Source organism: Fringilla coelebs, assembly GCF_963513975.1.
Source record: "Fringilla coelebs genome assembly, chromosome: 10".
Lineage (NCBI taxonomy): Eukaryota > Metazoa > Chordata > Aves > Passeriformes > Fringillidae > Fringilla > Fringilla coelebs.
Window position 1 is genome coordinate 23,079,729 of NC_140036.1, and position 19,268 is coordinate 23,098,996.

General features: G+C 43.5%; 1 protein-coding gene across 1 annotated transcript in view; it reads left to right on the top strand.

Moving 5' to 3' along the window:
• Positions 1-1,452: 1,452 nt before the first annotated feature.
• The window catches only part of SI (sucrase-isomaltase), a gene marked incomplete at both ends in the record, with an annotated part of 39,908 nt that continues 22,092 nt past the window's right edge, over positions 1,453-19,268 (top strand). Inside the window, 21 exons of the mRNA XM_084212280.1 lie at positions 1,453-1,573; positions 2,806-2,879; positions 5,647-5,767; positions 6,415-6,524; positions 7,179-7,330; positions 8,686-8,857; positions 10,174-10,273; positions 10,886-10,998; positions 11,987-12,112; positions 12,591-12,722; positions 12,886-13,002; positions 13,666-13,779; positions 13,998-14,082; positions 14,690-14,807; positions 15,184-15,355; positions 15,910-16,026; positions 16,470-16,624; positions 16,899-16,983; positions 17,717-17,773; positions 18,139-18,263; positions 18,628-18,716. Of these exons, the coding sequence (XP_084068406.1) occupies positions 1,453-1,573; positions 2,806-2,879; positions 5,647-5,767; positions 6,415-6,524; positions 7,179-7,330; positions 8,686-8,857; positions 10,174-10,273; positions 10,886-10,998; positions 11,987-12,112; positions 12,591-12,722; positions 12,886-13,002; positions 13,666-13,779; positions 13,998-14,082; positions 14,690-14,807; positions 15,184-15,355; positions 15,910-16,026; positions 16,470-16,624; positions 16,899-16,983; positions 17,717-17,773; positions 18,139-18,263; positions 18,628-18,716 (2,455 nt within the window). The remainder of the gene's footprint in view (positions 1,574-2,805; positions 2,880-5,646; positions 5,768-6,414; positions 6,525-7,178; positions 7,331-8,685; positions 8,858-10,173; positions 10,274-10,885; positions 10,999-11,986; positions 12,113-12,590; positions 12,723-12,885; positions 13,003-13,665; positions 13,780-13,997; positions 14,083-14,689; positions 14,808-15,183; positions 15,356-15,909; positions 16,027-16,469; positions 16,625-16,898; positions 16,984-17,716; positions 17,774-18,138; positions 18,264-18,627; positions 18,717-19,268) is intronic.

Here is a 19,268-nt window from a genome sequence, read left to right on the forward strand (position 1 = left end):
TCATTTCGTTATTTAAATAGATGTTGTATTGCAAATTATTTATTCCAAGGTTCTGGAGAGCTTTGCCTAGGTGGTGAATGCTCATCACATAACAGAACTTAGATTTATAAATTATAAGGATTTATTTCCAATGTTTTAGGGTTTGGAGGGAGACCAGGAGAAGAACAGAAATTCAATGAGATAGGAGGCTTTAATGACAAGAACTTGGATAAAATCCTGCTTTTCATTTTCAGAAAAATGAACATTAGGGTTTTTAAGTTGTAGGATGGTATCAGCTGTGGCAACACAGCAAAAGGGGATTTTAGTTAGTGATGGAGGGAGGGTGATGGGTTAAAAATGGCAGCAGGTGCACACAGCAATTTAAACTGTTATTTCACACACAAAGTAGTTCGTTCTAAAGTATTTTTCACTTCTGTGGGTCATCATTAAACATGTGACAATGTTCTGATGTGCCAGTGCAATGCACATGTGCTCCCACACCTCCTTAGCTGAAAAGAACCAATTTCTCTGTATTTAACTCTGTTTTATGAGGTTAAATGCCCTGAACCACGAGCTAAATGCAGGGGTAGCTGCCAGTGTGTATTGATCTTGCTGCTGAGATTCGTTTTAATTAGTTTTAATTAGTTTTAATCAGTTTGATTGCTGGTGCACTGTTCAGTGTTGATGGCTCTGGGTTGCTCTCTGAGCCAGCACAGCCCCCTTGGCTCAGCACTCTTTTCTCACCAAAAATATTAAAAAGGAATTTGGGAAAACCTTATGTTTTGCACGGCTTTTTAAGGCCCTGACTCCATTGAGCTATTTCCCATATTTCAGTTGTTGATTCCAGCAGCAACCACTGTGCCATGAGCTTGTACACAGTCTGTTCTGCCACTGTAAAAAAAGCAATTTATCTCTGTCATGCCTTCTCCACGTGCCCTGGACACACCCTCAGGGTTTATTTCAGCTTTTCTCCAGTATATTTTAACACATCGAGTTCCTTCTTTTTTAAATGAATAGACTTGTGTTTGCTCTAAAGGAGGAAAGAAAGTTTAGAACAGGAAAAAAAGGGGAAGAAGATTTTTATTTATTTTCTGTTTCAGGAAGCTAAGTGACCTGTGGGAAACTTCATGGTTAATTTCAGGAGTAAGTTGTTCTGTGTTCACTGATTTGCAGGCACCAAAATGCATTTCTCAGTGTAATGATTTCATAATCTTCACTGGGTGAATTTTCCTGAAATGGAGACATTATATATATATATATATATATATATATATATATATATATATTAACAGTAGAGTTTTAACTGAGTTTTAACTTTGCATAAGCGGAGTTCTGTTTAAGCCTCAGGATTAGGTGACGTGGCTTAAAACCAGAACAAAATAATTAAATTAGCAACGTTTATAAACTGGAAATGTAATTTAGAGCTGCTGCTTGTGTTTTGCTGTGGCTGATGGAGTTTCTCTGGGTTTCTAGATGGGCAGGAAGTTCAGTGGGCTGGAGCTCACCCTGATTGCCCTCTTCACCGTGGTGACCATCATCGCCTGCGTCCTCATCGGGCTGCTGGCCACGGGGCAACCCGGCGTCAAATCTCCAGGTGAGAGCTTCCCATGGCTGCTGCAGGAGCAAAAACCCCACTGGCACTTGCCCTGCTCTTATCAGTGCCCAAATGCTCTTATCAGCACCCAAAGGTGAATCGTGGGCGGCCCTTGCTGCGGGTGATACAATCAGAGTTATCAGTTATGAAGGCAATAAATGGTGTGAGTCAGGGTTTATTGTCATGGAAAGTCTCTTATCTCTCCCTCCACTGATTGGACTTTCTTTAGGAGCATAGAGCTCAGATAATTTCAATTTTTGGAGTATTAAAAAAAAAAAGATAACACTGAAAAAAATCTGGCTGATCCCCATGTGGGAGTGACCAAATTGTGTGGAACATTATTATAATCCTCCAATCCCCCAGTGTTTCTTGCTGATGCACTGATAAATCAGGAAACCCTTGTGTTCCAGGGATGGGATGCTGAGCACCTGCTTTACTTCCAGTCCCATTTTGTGTAATTCCATTCACACACAGGGACTGAAGTAAAAAGCTTGGAGGTGGAAATGGCAGAAAAATAAAAATTATTGCTTAAACAAGGTAAACTTTGGTGTTTTAGTAGAACTGCCCATCCAAGCTAATATCTGCATATTTTTTCCTGTTTCTGTCATGAGTAGGAGTTTTTCTGAGCAAAAAGCACAAGTGCAGCTGATGCAAAGAGGCAAATCTGGGGCTGTGTGTCCCTCTGAGCCCAGGGCACATCCCTGCACTTCACAGTCCTTGCTCCAGACACAAACAGTTCCCAAATACATAAAGAAACCTTCAGTGCTCCCTTTATTCAGCTAAAGCTGCTCACCCTAAATTCATTCCTACAAACCTGAAATCTAAAGGAGCATTTTACTGGAGCTTGGAGTGCTTTTCCCTGATGCTCCAATTCCAGCTCTTGTGGGGATGGAGCACCAGGACAGCCCAGTTTAAGAAGAGAAAAGTCCTTCCAATTCTTAGTTTTGCACATACCTTCAGTGAAGCAGAGCACATTGACAGGAGTCATTGAAAAGTGGACTAATGAAATAAAATTATCAAAATTACCTATATGCTCAAAAATGTGATGTTTTCATATCTGAAATAATTGTGTGCCATTTTCCAAGGGTAAAAATGAATCCCAGAAGCTGTGGTTGATAGTGATTTGGATCCCTGTTGTTGTTAGGGAAGCAGGTGCTGAGTTCAGGGGGAATCAAGTTATTCCTGCAGTGCAGAGAGGCTGGTATTAACCCATTCCTTTATTTCCCTGACAGACTTTTACCCACAATGTCAGAACACACCAGCAGCAGAGAGAATTGACTGCATCCCAGATCAACTAGCAACACAGGTCTGGTAACATTCTGGAAAATACTAGAAAAGAGATTTCATCCCATAAAACCTCCTGCTTATTTATAGAAATGTCATTTGTCTCTGCTAGCTCAGGTGTTTCCTTAACCTGTTGAAATGTGTGATTTTCCCAGTGCCTGCAGGGGAGTTCACTCCTGCACAGCCATTTCAGCCCACTGACAGCAGCTCTGATTTCTCTGGCTTGGGGAGAGGTGGCAAAAATATTGGTCACAAATCAAGCAGTTAAAAGAATCACCCTTGGTTTTTAATGACTTTTCCTGAACGGTTTTATTTGGTGTGATGGTCAAAAAGTGGCATTTACAATAATTCAGAAACGATGGCCTTTGCTGAGATGTGCCATTTTACAAGATGTGGTCAGAGCTTCCTTTCAGATCCACTTTGGATCCCAGTTTGGGTTGGGGTGTCTGAGAGAGCAGAGTATGGAAAAGACCTTTTGGCTTGAGAACCTTGGAGCTAAAATTCCCATGAAATGATCATCTCAGGCTGGATGAGCCTAGGAGCAGCCTGGGATGGTGGAAGGTTCCCTGCCCATGGAAAGAATTGGAATGAGAGGAGTTTTGAGGTCCCTTCCAGCCCAAACCCTTCCATGGTTTTATGCTGCCCTTTATTTTTCACATTGAGAACCTTTCTGTAATAGTTACTCTTGAATGACTTATTATTAAATTATTATTTTTCATATTTATTATAAATTTTCTTGTTTTCTGGTGGATGCCTGGTATCTATCTTTGATCTGGGGAGGGGCAGCTTAGGAGAGAAAAAAAACCCAATGTGATGTGGGTTACTTGTTATTCACAGAGGTATAAAAATTATTACCCAGCTGCTTAAACCTTGGAGGAAATTCCCACCTAATTCCAGAGCTGTCTGCTGTTAAAGCCTCTCCTGCCATGGGTTTTGTTATGATTTGTAGTTCAATAAAGTCCTGCAGGGGATGGGTTAGGAAAGGTTCAAATCCCAGCCTGTTCCTTGCCTCTTCAGGTTCCTTCCCTGCCCCAGGAAGAGGCAGAGCACTGCAGGAGAAGCCATGCAGATCATTTAATTCTGTAATTACTGCCTCTGAACCAGTCACCCCACGTGCAGGGCTGCACTCCTCAAGCAGGAGGGCAGCAGTGGTGCTCTGCTTGCAGCTGCAAGGCTGGTGCTGGGAGAGAATTAAAAACAATCAAATCACAGCTCCCAGCAGAAAAGCAGAGGCAGATTGCAGCACTGAGGGTGCCTGATCTGGAATTAGAGCTAAAATAAATTATTTCTGAATATTAATGAAGAGCAGGCAGCAGATTTGACAGGGTTAGAGATAAAGATCACCTTTACTCCAGGATCCCATCCCAGTGATCCCATTCACTCCTGTGCTCCTGTTGCCCTGGAAGGGATTTTGTTGTGTCAGGATGCACTAATGCAGGAATCTGTGAAACTGCAGGTCCTGCATCACTCTTCTGCAGTGGTTTGTGTTTGTGGTTTGCAGAGTAAACAGCAGCTGGGCAAAATGGTTTGGCTGAGCTGATCTGCAAGGGTTAGGGTCTGCCTTGAGCTCTTTGGTCACTGGAGATGTCCAGGGTGGAGCCAGAAAGTGAGTGGGATTGCAGAAATGAGAAATAAATAGAAGAAAGAAAATGTAAGGAAGGAGGAGAGAAGGAAAAGAGAAGAGGAAGGGAGGAAGAAATGAAGGAAAGAAGGAAGAAATGAAGAAAAGACAAATGAGGGAAGAAATGAAGAAAAGACAAATGAGGGAAGGATGAAAAAGGAAGAGGAAGGAAGGAAGAAATGCATAAAAGAGAAAGAAAGGAAGAAAATCCAAAAGAAAATAAATAGATATTTTTTATTTGGTCGTGTGGTTGGTGAAGATAGAGATGCTGGAAGAAGGAAGATATTTAGGTATCTATTCACTGCTGTGGAAAATTGCCTGGAGGTCTGATCAGACAAGCAGAACACAGCAGTAAAACAAGAATTCCACTGAGCAGAGCTCGTGTAGGCCAGGCTGACACCTCTGAAAGCTCAGGGAAGGGGGAATTGTTGGTTTGGGCTTGGTTTCTGTGCCTTTCCTCCCAAAATTCCCTGCTGGTGGAGGCCTGTGTGGATGCACATTCCAGTTCAGCACGTGGCCAGGCTCTTCTTGGAGCCCTTGGGCACAGCTCATGCTGTAGCCCAGTGTACACAGGTTCCTTGTATCCAGGGTTATTCCTAATGAAGCTTTGGGTGCTGGTATCTATTGTGCTGCTTTTACAGCCCCCAACCCTGGGATCACATCTTTATTTATAGCAGATGATTGCTTTTACAACAGGCTCCCCAGTGTCTCTGGTGAACTCTGCTCCTTCCCCTGTGCCAGGCACAGCCAATCCTCAGCTCCTGTGTTTACTTCCTTGTGCAGAAAGCTCAATATGCCACAAAAATAGAAATCTGCCAGGAGAAGATCCAGCTGGAAAAATATCACTGGACTGTGAAGGAACTGCTGAAAATAGTTGGGGAGTATTCAAGGGAAATAGCTGGGGAAAAGAAAAAGATTCTTAGGAAGCTGGGAGTGTGGATGCTTGAACTGCCAGGTTTTAGGAAAATCAGTTTATTCTGCTTTTCATGGGATGGTCAACTCCCAAAAAATCTCACTTTCTTTTCAAACCAAAACAGAGGGCTTGACCTGAGCGCAGAAATCACGAAGCTTTCTGGTGTTTGGGGTGAAATGTGCTGGTTTGGACTGGTTTGGCATGGGTATATTTGTGCAACCCCAGCTGACCTGTGCCCCTGCTGTCCTTGCTCAGAGCACCTGCTCCCTCCGTGGCTGCTGCTGGAGCCCCCAGAGCGACACCAACGTGCCCTGGTGCTTCTTCTCCCCCAACCACGGCTACCGAGTGCGGGGCTCCCAGAGGTCCACCCAGGCAGGTGAGCCTCCCACCCTCTCGGGGTCTCTGCTGCTCACAGGGACTCTCAGACACAGACCAGCCTCTTTTCCCAGCCCAGCAGTTGAAGAAGGAGTCAGATTTCTTCTGTTCTCGGTCTCAAGGTTGTTTATTGGTTCTTATCTGTAAAATTCTTTCTCTGACCCACCGAGGTCAGTCTGGCAGGTGGGGGTGAGGCACGCTGCCCATCCTTGGGGGGTGTTATCTTTTTATACTAAAAACTACGTGTTCACTATTTACCATAACTTCTCAATGCCTGTCACCTGTGTTAGACTCTGAGTCTCTACTCTAAACCAGTCTAAAAATGCCAACATCACCCAAAGATGGAAGAAGAAGGAAAAAGGACAAGCACGCCCAAATTCCTCCATCTTGGGACCCCAAGGCCCCATTCTAAAAACCTCAAAAATCTGTTTTTCACCCCATGACTAACTATTATTCTACTTAAACTTTCCTGACTTGTAAATCTTCATAAAAAGGTTGGTAATTGTTTTTCCAAAGAGCTAAATCAAAGGCATGGGGCTCCTGGGCTCTGTGCCAAGGTCTCTGAGCCCCCCAGGCAGGGACTCGAGTCCTGCAGGGCAGCCAGAGGGATTTCCTGTGTTCCTACACAACCCCTATTTGTCTCCCCAGGGTTTGAGGCCACGTTGGACAGGCTGCCATCCCCTTCCCTCTTCGGGAATGACATCCAGACTGTGCTGCTCACGGCAGAGTATCAGACAAGCAACCGCTTCCGATTCAAGGTCAGGCTTTGTCCTTCCTGCTCCAAGGCCTGTTTGCTCTGCAAGATGTGGGGCTGCCTGTGCAGGGAGTGTAGGATTGATGCCTCTGGAGCACTCTCTTGATTCCCAGTGAAGTTCTTTTGCTGTCCTCCCTGCTGTTGCAATGCCTCAGCCTATCGGGGACTTGGCGCGCTGGGAATTCTGCATGACCAATCAGAGACCTCTGGAAAGCTCAGCTTTCCTATTGTCCACCATTTGTCCTCATCACAGGATGATTTGGGGGGGATAAATGCATTTGCTTACTTTTTGGTTATGGCCCAATCACATCTCTGTCATTTTGAAAGACAATGTTAGCTTTTCCAATGGTTTGTGTTTTCTGTGGACAGCTCAAGAGTCTGTGCCATGGATGTGGGGTACCAGTGGCTTGTGGGGTACCAGCTGCTGTGGGAGACTTTCTGTCCTGTGGTGGGTTCCAGGGAAACACAGAGTCAAATATTGTGAAGAAAACGGCTGAAAATGAGTAATTAAACTTGGAAGTGAATAACAATGAGAGCAGAAGAGGAGAAGACTGGGTGGAAATACCCTTAGTCAGAACTGTGGATACTGCTGGAAAATGTCTGTATTGGGGATTAATTTTGCAAAGGCCCAACACTTATGTTGTGTCAATGTGTGCAGATCACTGACCCCAAATCTCAAAGGTTCGAGGTCCCTCACGAGCACGTGAAGCCCTTCCAGGGATCCATGGCCTCCAACCCCAACTACAAGGTGGAGCTGAAGCAGAACCCCTTCGGCCTCGTGGTGACCAGAGCCAGCAATGGCAAAGTGCTGTAAGTCCTGGTGGGCCTTCCTTGGTGACACCAATGTCACTGGGGCTCCCTGAGAGCCGCTGGTGCCACACCAGATGTCACCTGTGCACACAGGCTCTGCTGCTTCCCTCTTCTGGAGGGGTGGATGTCCCTCACTGGCTCTTGGGATGACTTTGGGAACAAAGTCTGAGGTGGGAAGCTCTGTCAGAAGGGTTTCAGGTGTGGCTCACTGAGCACGTTCCCCAGTGCTTGGGAAATCTCTATATGGGGAATTTTTATTACCTGAGGGACTCTTTGCCAGTGCGTCAAACCATGTGGGAAAACTCCTGATTGCCTTTTATCTTCTTTACCTTTTAACCTTTTTTTTTTTTAACCTTCCTTTAGCACACTTGTGCTGAGGCCCTGAACCACCAAAATCAGGCTGCCCTTTGTATCACCACCAAAATCAGGCTGCCCTTTGTATCCCCACCAAAATCAGGCTGCCCTTTACACCTGTGATATCCAAGGGTAGCTGGTTGTGTAAGGCTGTGTGTAAAATATTTAATGAACTTGAACATTTGATTGTCTCATCCCATTTATGTTCTAAAAATAAAGGGATGAAACCAAACCCACCACCCCACAGGTGTCCAAGTGTCCTCAGAGCAGGGAGGTGCCAGATGAAGGTGCTCATTAAATCAGCCAGGAATGATTACCTGTCCCAGGGCTGGGCCACTTGGATTAGCAAGGCTTCGGGTTTAATTAATTAAGGGTTGCTTTTTGCTCTTATTAGTATTGTTTTCTTGCTTGGAATCCTCTGTAATGATTGATTTGCAATTACAGAGGGCACAGAAGATGGACTTGGCAGTCAGCAGTGCCTGACTGATTAAACAGGAATAGGGAGGGCGATGAGACACCTGAGGGACCACAATTCTCTGGAATATTGTCTAAATTTCCTTAGGCCTTTGTTTAGTCTCATAAAAGTATTTGCATTTGGGTATCTAAAGAAAAAATGACAGTGATGTTGGACTCTGAGTCTGAGGATCTCAAAGGAAGTTGTTGCTACCGAGAGATAAGGGCAGAGATAAATCCTTGATAAATTTCTTTGCGCAAGGTTTGCACTGATTTTCCCCAGCTCTTAAACTGAGAAGCCTTTTTATAGAAGGAGAGCCTTTTTATAGAAGGAGAGTAATTCTGTGACCTTCCACCATCTTTTGTCCCACTTGAGGCCCCAAAAGAGAGTTCTGATTCCAGCAACAGCTGGAAGAAAACCTGAAAGATCTGGGTGAAGACCTGACTCTGCCACCCAGCTCCAGCTGAACGGAGCAGAAACAGTCCTTGCAACAACTCCTGGTAAAACTCTTCCTCTTTCCCTCAATTTTTTTGCCCTTTTCCACCAGGTTTGACACCACCATCGGGCCCCTGCAGTATGCTGACCAGTTCCTGCAGCTCTCCATCAGGCTGCCCAGCAGCAACATCTACGGCGTGGGCGAGCACGTGCACAAGCAGTACAGGCACGACCTCAACTGGAAGACCTGGCCCCTTTTCAGCAGGGACACTGGCCCCTCTGCAGTGAGTCTGGGCTTGTTCCCCCTCTTGCCTTGCAGTTCTGTCACCCAAACCTCCCAGGCTGTCAGCACATCCATGAATCCAATGAGTTTTCCCTGAGGATTTTCCAGGCGCTGCGCGGTGTTGTCGCTAAAAGCTTCACGGTAGTGATGGGTGCTCCCTGGTTTTTATGGTGGTGTGCAGTGGAGAACCAGTGGAGAAAGCTTAATAGATGAGTCTTCATCTATTCATTATTCTACTGATAATCAGAATAAGTAACATACTAGCAAATAGCAATGGGCTTTGCTGAGGGCAGGGCTCAGTTCACATGGACCAGGCTGCCTCAGCAACATCCTTGGAGCTCAAAGTATGGAAAAATTCTCCTTAACAGCTCTTTCTTTCCAAGATAAAACATGTCTGTCAGCTGTTGTTTGTTGCTAGAACTTTCTGGATGTCTCTTTATGAAGCAATCTCTGTGACACCCGTTTGGTGATAATTGTAAGATTGTGTTCACCATTACCTCAGCTTCATAAAGCAACTCCCTGCTTTGAGAGAGAACTTTTGTTCCCCTGCAACAGGAGATAAATGGACTGAAACCTGAGGGTGAGATGGCTGCTTGTAGTTAATTAATAATCTGGAATTTGTACCCATTGCCTTGAGATTCCTCCTCACTCTTTGGTCTGGATTGAAGGTAGTTCTTAACTGAACGGCTCCACTGGGTGTAGACTCATCAAGCTAAAATGACACTGAACAGCACCAAGTTAGGCTGATTTCAAACTGCTCAGGTTCTGTTTCTTGTTCATTTGAACTGAATTTGCATTTTCAGGAGAAAAAACACAACTACTGCTGCAATTGTTAGTATCTCTCAGGGGTTATGTTGCTAATAATAACAGCAGAAATAAAAAAAGAATTAGAAAGGAAATGAAAAAGCAGCGAGGCACTCTCCTATTTCCATAGATTAGGCATCAAAATTATTGCCTTGTAGGATGAGTAGAAATATAGATTAGATGTTAAACCTGATCTGTGGTGCAAGGGAAGCACCTCTCAAGTTCTTGATGAGCACATTTATTCCCCAGAAATAGAGCTGCAATATCTGCCAGCTTTCCTGGAGATCCGTCAGATCTGTTATCTGTTTATTGGGTAAATTTTTGTTTCAATGGAAAATAAAGGAGAATAACACCAGGAAAACCAGAACATAGAAAATGGGGAAGTGTCAGGATTTAAATTTCTGCTGTTTGCTCCATTTTGAGACCTTTTGAGTTCTACCTGTGATATCTTTTGAAATATTCCTTAACAGAGCCTCTTATTAATCAGCTTGCCTGTTCCCTTTATTGTTTTAGGCCATGGATAACTTGTATGGAACCCACACTTTCTTCCTGTGTTTGGAAGACAACACTGGAGCCTCCTTTGGTGTTTTCCTGATGAACAGCAATGCCATGGGTAAGAAACCTTTCTCTGGGGCTCTGAGCAGTGCAGTTGAATTTCTTTTGGAAATTTTTACAATAAAACTGAGCTGATGTAAGTGTCCCTTCTTAAAAACACCCCCAATATCTGAGGGCAGTCATTACCCCGTGTCTAATAATATTTCAAATACAAACAGTGAGTAGTTCCCAGTTAACTGGAGGATTTTGATGGAAATCTGAGGGTCAGGAACTCATCCAAAGGCTGTACAGGTCTGCACTGGCATAAGAGACTAAATTTGGAGTGAACAACACTTGGAAGTAAATATCCTTTAATCCCTTCAGATAAGTGTATTTATATTTATGTTTACTGAGCTCTGCACCTCTTTGGGCTGGAAAGTTGTACTAAAAATTCAGAGATAAAAGGAGGAAGCATTGGATTTCTTCTGATGCTCTTCTCTGTAGGATGTAAAGGAATGGGAACAGGGACACATAAAGAGTTGTCTGATTTCCCCTTCTTTGCAAGTTCAATTAATGGTTTAGGGTTCTTTAGGCATTTTCTGGTTTTTACTTCAGTAAATTCTCTGATTATCAAAGTTGCTTTAGAATTTCCTGTCCCTCAGAACTGTTTTTGTGCACTCTTGTCTGGCAGAGTTTGTGGTGCAGCCTGCTCCAGCAGTGACCTACAGAACCATTGGAGGCATCCTGGATTTCTACATCTTCCTGGGGGACACTCCAGAACAAGTAGTCCAGGAGTACCTGCAGGTACCTTCACCTACACAGATTATGCATTGGACAGATTTTTTCAAAGGGCTTGGGATTTATTTTATCATTCTCTTTTTCTCTGGGTGATGGAGAGGAGACCATTTTCCAGGCCCAAGAGCTCCAAAATTCATAAATTTGTAATTTACACCGTGGCCATTAGGGCTGGAGATGGTCTCTAGAATAATTTATATTTCCTTGCTCTTGTCATGAGGACGAATTCCTGTTCATGTGGCAATATTATGGGATAGAGATGCTTACAGGATGTCTGGATTTTAGGATCACAAGATATCACTGAGTGTCTTTAGCACTTCTTGAGATCTGCCTTGGTTCCAGTGGCACGTAAAGAATGGCAAAGTGGCAAAATACCAGTATTTATTAAATAAATAAATAATAGGGAAAAAAAATATTGTATTTAGGATTGGGCTATTGGAGTAGATTTGAGAAATGTGGTGATGCCTTCTGGGGCTGCCTAAACACAGAGGGCAGACAAAATTAATTAAGAATAAGAATTAATTAAGGGAATAAAAAGCAGTTCTGTTGGTTGAGGGCCCTTCAGGTCCATCCAGGGCAGCCCAAGCCCCCCAGGGGCTGCCCCCAAAATGCTCCAGGGCTCACGGGTTCCACACTTGGATCACTTGGGGCCATTGGCACTTTGGGGGTTCACCCTCCAATCCCAGCTCCAGGCAATGAAGGCACTGACCCCCAGTTTGCTCCCCCAGCTCACTTTTGTTTCCATCTCTGTCCCTGGGGCAGTGAGGTGTCCTTGACTGCCAGGCCTGGAGAGGAATTGTTGTGTCTGCCCAAAATGGGACAGCAGCAGCAGCTGGCCCTGGCTGTGGAGTGCAGAGTTACACACTAAAGAACTGCAGGGTTACAAATATATGGAAATATAAAGCTCAAATCCTGAGTCACAGGTGGGTGCAGGGAGAGGGAATGAGGTGCCACAGGGCATCCAGCAGCACGTGGGGTTTTTGTTTTCCCCTCCCAGCTTGTGGGACTGCCAGCCCTGCCTGCCTACTGGAACCTGGGATTCCAGCTCTGCCGCTATGGATACCTCTCCCTGGATGAGGTGAAGGAAGTCGTGGAGAGGAACAGAGCTGTTGGACTGCCCTACGTGAGTATGGGCTTGGGGAGCACGCTGAGATCCCACCACTGGCTCATTTTCCATGAGCTTGGCTTAGGAAATGTGTGGTGTCAAAGGTTTTTGTGCCTTTTGATGTTAGACCCATTATCAGAACGTTGGATGAGAGGAGGAACATTGAATTGGGGTGTCCCATCTAACTGCAGTTAGATTTATCCAAGCACTTTCTTGTAATAATTTTTCTTTTATTCTTTCCAAGTCTATCCATTTTTCTTCTCTTGCAACATTTTTTTTCTTGTCCAATGGACAGTTATGGAACCATATATTATTCTTAATTGACAGTCAAAGGCAAAGCACAATTCACTTTTAAAATTAGACTTTAGGGGACATGAACCTCATGTCTTCAATGGAATAAAAATAGCCCAATATTCAGCTAATATTTGGGAAGAAAAATAATAAAAATCGTTACCTATCACTTCTCATGGAAAAGCTGAACTCCCTTCTCTTTCAGGATGTCCAAATCATTGATATTGATTACATGGAGAACAGGAAAGATTTTACTTATGACAAAGTGAAATTCAAAGACCTCCCTAAATTTGCATCTTATTTGCATGAGCATGGACAAAAATACGTCATCATATTGGTAAGCACTTGATTACCCTTTTTTCCCTTGTGAACACTTCCATTACAGTTATTTATCATTATTATTCCTTACTTATTCTATGCAATCACTTCATTTACAGCCAGTAATAATGGACGGAATATCCTGATTTCTTCTTTTCTTTGTGGTTTTCTGATTTCTTTAGGATCCTGCTATTAGCACCCAAAAAATGGCTGATGGAAGTTCCTATGGCAGCTACGTCAGGGGAACGGAGAGGCATGTCTGGGTCAATGAGTCAGATGGAACAGCACTGGTTGGGGAGGTAACTGTGGTTTTACACACTTGAATTTCATCTGTTGTGGTTTACTTTAGCTCAGGGGACTTATCCATCAGTGAGAGCAAAGTTTGTGAGGTCTCTTGTAAACTATGATAATCCTCAGCCTTTCTTAGCTTTTTTTTTTCAGTTGTTTACATTAAAAAGGTATTTTTCATTGTTTCTACATTCCAAATAATTTTTTTTAATTTTAATTTTTAAAAGAAAAATAGCGCTAAAATAGAAATTAAAATTACACTTGCTCACATTAACCCTATTTTTTTTTTTACATGAACACATTCTTTTTACATCACCCTTTTTTTACATCACCCTTTTTACATCACTACCCTTTTTACGTCAAAGGGTAGTTTGAAGGCTCAAGGGACATTTCATCAACCAGCTCCTATTTATTTCCAGTAGCAATTGAAGAGCCAGATCGCACATTATCCTTTAAATTTATAAACATAACTAACTTCTGTTGAGAATTTCCTCAGCTGTGTGTTGCTCCTTGTAGGACTCACAAGAAAAGCAATTGAAAAATGCAAAGTTAAGAGGTTCATACCCCTTTGTGTTCTTCAACCTGCCACCCAACCTGAGCAGGTCTGTGATGCTATGACAGGATTTTTTAATCTCATTCAAGTTTCATGAATGATTTTCCTCTGAATATTCCAGGTGTGGCCAGGGGAAACTGTGTTCCCAGACTACACCAGCGACGAGGCCACGAACTGGTGGGCAAACGAGTGCCAATTGTTCTATAACGAGGTGCCCTACGATGGAATATGGATTGTGAGTAATTCAGGATTTTTGTTTTTTAAAATAGAGGTGATAGCAGGTGTTCATTACACTGGATTTTTATTGGATTGAAAGGTATTTTCGCAATCAGAAAGGAGACGTTGAAGAATAGCTGCTGATGATTCGTAAAGAGTGACAGAATATTGTGGAAGACTTTTTTAGGGAAATGTACTTAAGGCAACTTTATTAAATCCTGTATCTTTCCTTTCCAGGACATGAATGAAGTATGCAACTTTGTTCAAGGCTCAAAAAAAGGTTGTGCAGACAATACGTTAAACTACCCTCCTTACACTCCCAGTAAGTCCACCTACTTTAATCAGAACAATAAAATATCAAATAAAATGGTAATTGCCTTCAAGGATACAACATGATTTTAGTGTAGTTCTTATGGGTGGGGCTTGGACATTCCTATTGACAGAAAACAGTATTTATTGACAGAAAACAATATTTATCTGCTTGTACTGTATACTTCAGGTGAGGTTTATAGAACTGCCTCTTTTATCTTCTCAGACAAATACTGGCTGTTGTCATTGCCTTAATTATGCCTGATAATGCAATGATCCTCTTGCACTGTCAGTAGTTTTTCAGATATTTGCAGAACTAAAATGGAGTTCATAGTTTGTATTAATAGTAGATTTTAAGTAACCTTTGCCAGTGTGCTGTCAGATGATGATTCGGGAATTTGGAGCACAGTTCCCTGGATGGGTGCAAAGCTCAGGAGTGGAAATATCACAGAGCAAACCAACAGCCAAGAGCAGCATTTTGGTTTTGGAGTAACTAAACTGCCCGAGTAAAAGAATAAAGAGAAAAAAGGGGTTTGGATACCATAAATGTGCATTAAAGATTGGAAATATTAATAATAAAAATGTACCTTACCAGTGCTATTTGTATTCCTTCCTTCAAGGGATCCTCGACAGACTGATGTACTCCAAGACACTTTGCCTGGATGCAGTGCAGAGCTGGGGCAAGCAATATGATGTCCACAATCTTTATGGATATTCCATGACCATATCCACTAAGAAGTAAGGAATGCATGCTAAAATCCTGCAGAAAGGTTTCAGAACAGTCCATGACCTGGGTTTTCCAAAGCACCATGAAGCGTGGCTGCTGAAGGAATGAGATTCCTGGAAAATGCTGTGTTCCCCTTGAGCCAGTTTAGCCAAGGCAAAACCCACAGCCTGGAGTTGGTAGGAAAAGCCACAAATTGGCTGCCAGAGCTGTGTAAAGGAGATTATTTCAAATTAATATCTTGAGCTTAGCTAAAAACCCACCTGCAAGAGGGGTCCTGATCCTTGGGGTGAATAATCAGTGCAAAGCAGGGTGAATCTGCCTTGTCCAGAGCTGTCAGTGCCTGAGCTGTGTTTGCCTCTGGGTAATTCCAGCCTCATTCTTTTCCAGAGCCATCGAGACGGTGTTCCCAGGAAAGAGAAGCTACCTCATCTCCAGGTCCACTTTTGCAGGATCAGGAAAATACGGGGGACACTGGCTGGGGGACAACGCAGCCACGTGGGACCAGCTGAGATGGGCAATCCCTGGAATGCTGGAGTTCAACCTCTTTGGAATTCCTTATGTAGGACATCACTTTGTGCCACCCTTTCAAATCAGAGAACAGATTATCTTAAATAACCACTTACAGCAGCACCTCAAAATTAACCCTTTTTAGGAATCTCCTTTGAACATTTCAATTATCAACTTTTGATTTAGGCTCTTTCATTTTTGTGGCTGTAGTGACTTAAAAGTCGGTAGCAGATTTATTATCTTATATATCCCAATCTACCTCTTATTTTAGTAGTTTTTGAACACCAGTGGGAGATGTGAAACAATTCCTGTTTTTTTTATCATTTCAAATTAGAGACATCCACTTAGAAGGGAAATAGCCAGAATCCTTTTTATGATTTAAATTTGAATGGCTTTGAAACATTTTTCCCATTCTGTGCATATGATCACCGAACAGGAAGGTAACATTTGGAAGAAGCAGAATGATGGGCAGTGTTAGTGAGGGGTCAGTTTAATTTTTTGGACAGCATCACTGGATTTGGGAGAGGAAAGTTACAAATATGTTGTACCTGTTGAGGTGCACTGTACATCTGACACATTCTGATTTTTTAATTTTTTTCTTTTAAGGTTGGAGCAGATATTTGTGGTTTCAGTGAAGACACCACAGAAGAACTTTGCAGGCGATGGATGCAAGTGGGAGCGTTTTACCCATATTCCAGGAACCACAACGGTGAATATGTCGTAGTAAGTTGTACTTTGTGTTCAAAGCTGCTCTGTGTTACACAGCCACATTTCCTTCAACACCACTTCTAATCCTCACTCTCAATGACCAGCTTGAAAACAGCACCTTAAGCTGTCTTTATGAAATTATAGATGGGAGAGGCTGGGTTTCACAAGGGTTAATTGAGAATGCAGTTGTTTGGCAACAGATTTATGAATATTGGTTGCTCCTACCACCAAGGAACACCAATGAATGCCAGGATGAATCCTGGATAATCCTGATGGACAAGGAGGGATGGGCAGTGCAAACAGCCCAGAGGGACAGGACACCAGGTCACTGCACCAGAAAGGGGAACCCAGTGCAGAGCTGCCCCACGGAACCCCAGCCCCTCTGAAACAGCTTTTCACACGTTTGGCAAAGCATTTCTGAAAACCAGGCAATGAAAACAGTGGATGTTTGTTTCCAGCATCAAGATCCAGCTGTGTTTGGACCCAACTCCCTGCTGGTGAACAGCTCCAAGCATTACCTGAACATCCGCTACACTTTGCTGCCCTACCTGTACACGCTGCACTACAAAGCTCACACCCAAGGGGACACGGTTGTGAGGCCACTGCTCCACGAGTGAGTCTGGGAATTCAGAACCAATTGGGACATCTGACCTATTTCACACTGCTAGGGGGCTTTCTAAACCTCTGTCCTCTGTAAATGCACACTGGGATATCTGTAGGTGACTACCCAGTTGGTGAAACCCCATTTTGGCCTAATCAGATGGTGATATTTATATGGCATCCTTTAGTCATGACTGTGAACAACTGGTACCCTGAAACCTTGGGGTTGCTGCTGATGTAAATCACAAAAAAAACCAATTTCTGCTCTATCCTTCCCATTTATTCAGGTTCTACTCTGATGAAATAACATGGAGCATCGACAGGCAGTTCCTGTGGGGCCCTGGGCTGCTGATTTCCCCTGTGCTTGAGCCGGTAGGTTTGGCTGGTTTGGGATCTCTCTGGTGGCCACGGGCCACACTGAGTCACCAGCTCCCTCTCCTTCATTTATTGCTTCCAGTGAGAGAGCCCACAGCACATTTTTACCCCTGCTGCAGCAGAAAATCTTGCAGTTAAATCCTACTCCTGTTCTCCAGTCTTCTATGGAATTGGGGACATCTGGCCTGATGTTCTGCTTTACCTCATCTTTGCATCATCTCTGAATTTCCTTTGGAGTCAGCTTTTCTTGCTGCATTTCAGCTTCTCTGTGGCACAGCAAGAAAACAAAAAGGTTGTGGCTCATTCTTGTAAATAATGATTTCTCCTGCCAGCAACGCATTTGCCATGGAGAAACATAAAACATTTGTTAAAGACAGAAAGGGAGAGCAAGAATCTGGAAGGTGCCAGCCCCACAATAAATGGAAATAAAGAAGATAGAGAGATACCTGTGGATAGGATCTGGTTCACTGGGTTTGAAGCACTTTGGCTTTGGGAGGCTTTCAATGAGCTGCCACTTTGCAGAGCAGCAATTCAGTGACACCCCAGCAGCTCGGCAGAAATCTGCCTGGATTGCCTTTCCCCCTGCCTGGACTCCATCCCAAACACCAGGAAACAGCAAAGTGTAGGAATATCAGTGATTTTCTTCTCACAGCAAGCTTCAGCTTTATTGGAAAATGGAGTTTATCTGATTGAGTTGAAATATGGAAGCTGTTTCTTTATTCACTTTTAGGGCGTGGAGTCCACTCGTGTGTACTTTCCTGAGGCAGAGTGGTACGAGTATGACACGGTAAGGAAATGCAGGGATATTATGGGATATGACATCATTTTCTAAATGGGATTGTGATGAAATAGGAAGGTCAGCCCTGCTTTGGGGACAGAGAACTGAAGGAAAGACTTTGGGGTTACTTGGGAGACAAGGGATGAAGGGTGGTGGGATAAACCAAATAACTGGCACCTCAAGGACTCAGATTATGACATTAAATCAGGGTGATAAGCAATTATTTTATTTTATGTGCCCATTAGCCCATAGATATTTACATAACTTAAGCTTTTTTTATGAGGAACAATTTGATGAAACCCAGGACTTAAGAAAACACTCCCAGCAGTGGGTAATACAAAATTCCTGCTCTCTTTTCAATCTCTGCCCATCAGGGTGAACCAGTGCAGCTGAAGAAAGTGTGGCACAATATACCAACCCCAGGAGACAAGATGGGGCTGCACCTGAGGGGAGGATACATTTTCCCTACTCAGAAACCAAACACCACCACAGAGGCAAGGTAGGATCCCAAATGGAACACTTTCAACTTATTTTTTTTTCCCCCATAAGGGGGCTGAGGACTTCTAGGCTACAAATAATAGCAGCCCGTTGTATTTAGGATTTTCACCTTGAAATGTGGGAGTAGCTGTGAGCCAAACCTTGCTTCCACACCTTTAGTGATGAGTTATTTGCATAGAAATTTGTAAACTCACCAGGTATTTTAATCCATGTGCATGAAAATGAAAGGAAACCAAGGATTAAACTTAATTAAGGCAGTTTTCCAAGGATTGTGGCCCTGTTGGGTGTCTCACTCATGCATGAACATGGAGGATGACCAGGAGTGTTCAGAGGTTTGTTGCACACATAAATCTCTCTTTCCACAGCCGCAAGAATCCAATGGGACTCATAATTGCCCTGGATATCAACAGTGAAGCTTCTGGGGATTTGTTCTGGGATGATGGAGAATCTACAGGTGAGCAGCCACCAGCAGTGAAATAAATATGGCTAACAAAGAACTAATGTGCTCAGATTTCGATGTGCCTGCTGGAAAAGAAGGCATTGCAACACACTGCTGCTACTTTGCTCATAAATCAAATGGTTTTCATCGCTTTGAAGCAGAAAACCGTGGCTATTATTAATGTCAGATCGAAGTCACCACTTAATTTAACAGAAGTAAAGAAAAAAGACACAAGGCTCTACCTAAGGTCAAACCTCTGGTTTTCAGCAGAAATCATTAGATTGTCAGGAGGTGGCAGGATGGGATTTTCCCATGGGATTTAGGCAAACCACTGCCCATCCAGGGAAGCATCTGGACATCAATATTGGAAAACTTTATACATTCCACTTGTACAACTCCTTCTCCTTGTGGCCTGTACCCATTGCATCTCCCAGGAAAACTCCCAAGCCTCTGCTTTTTGGAATTGTGTGAAAGCTGGGGCTGCTTTTAAGAAATAGAGCAGTGATCCAGCTGATTATTGCTGCCATAAATCCAGCAGGCCTTGGGTGGCTGCTGTGCATGGGCTGA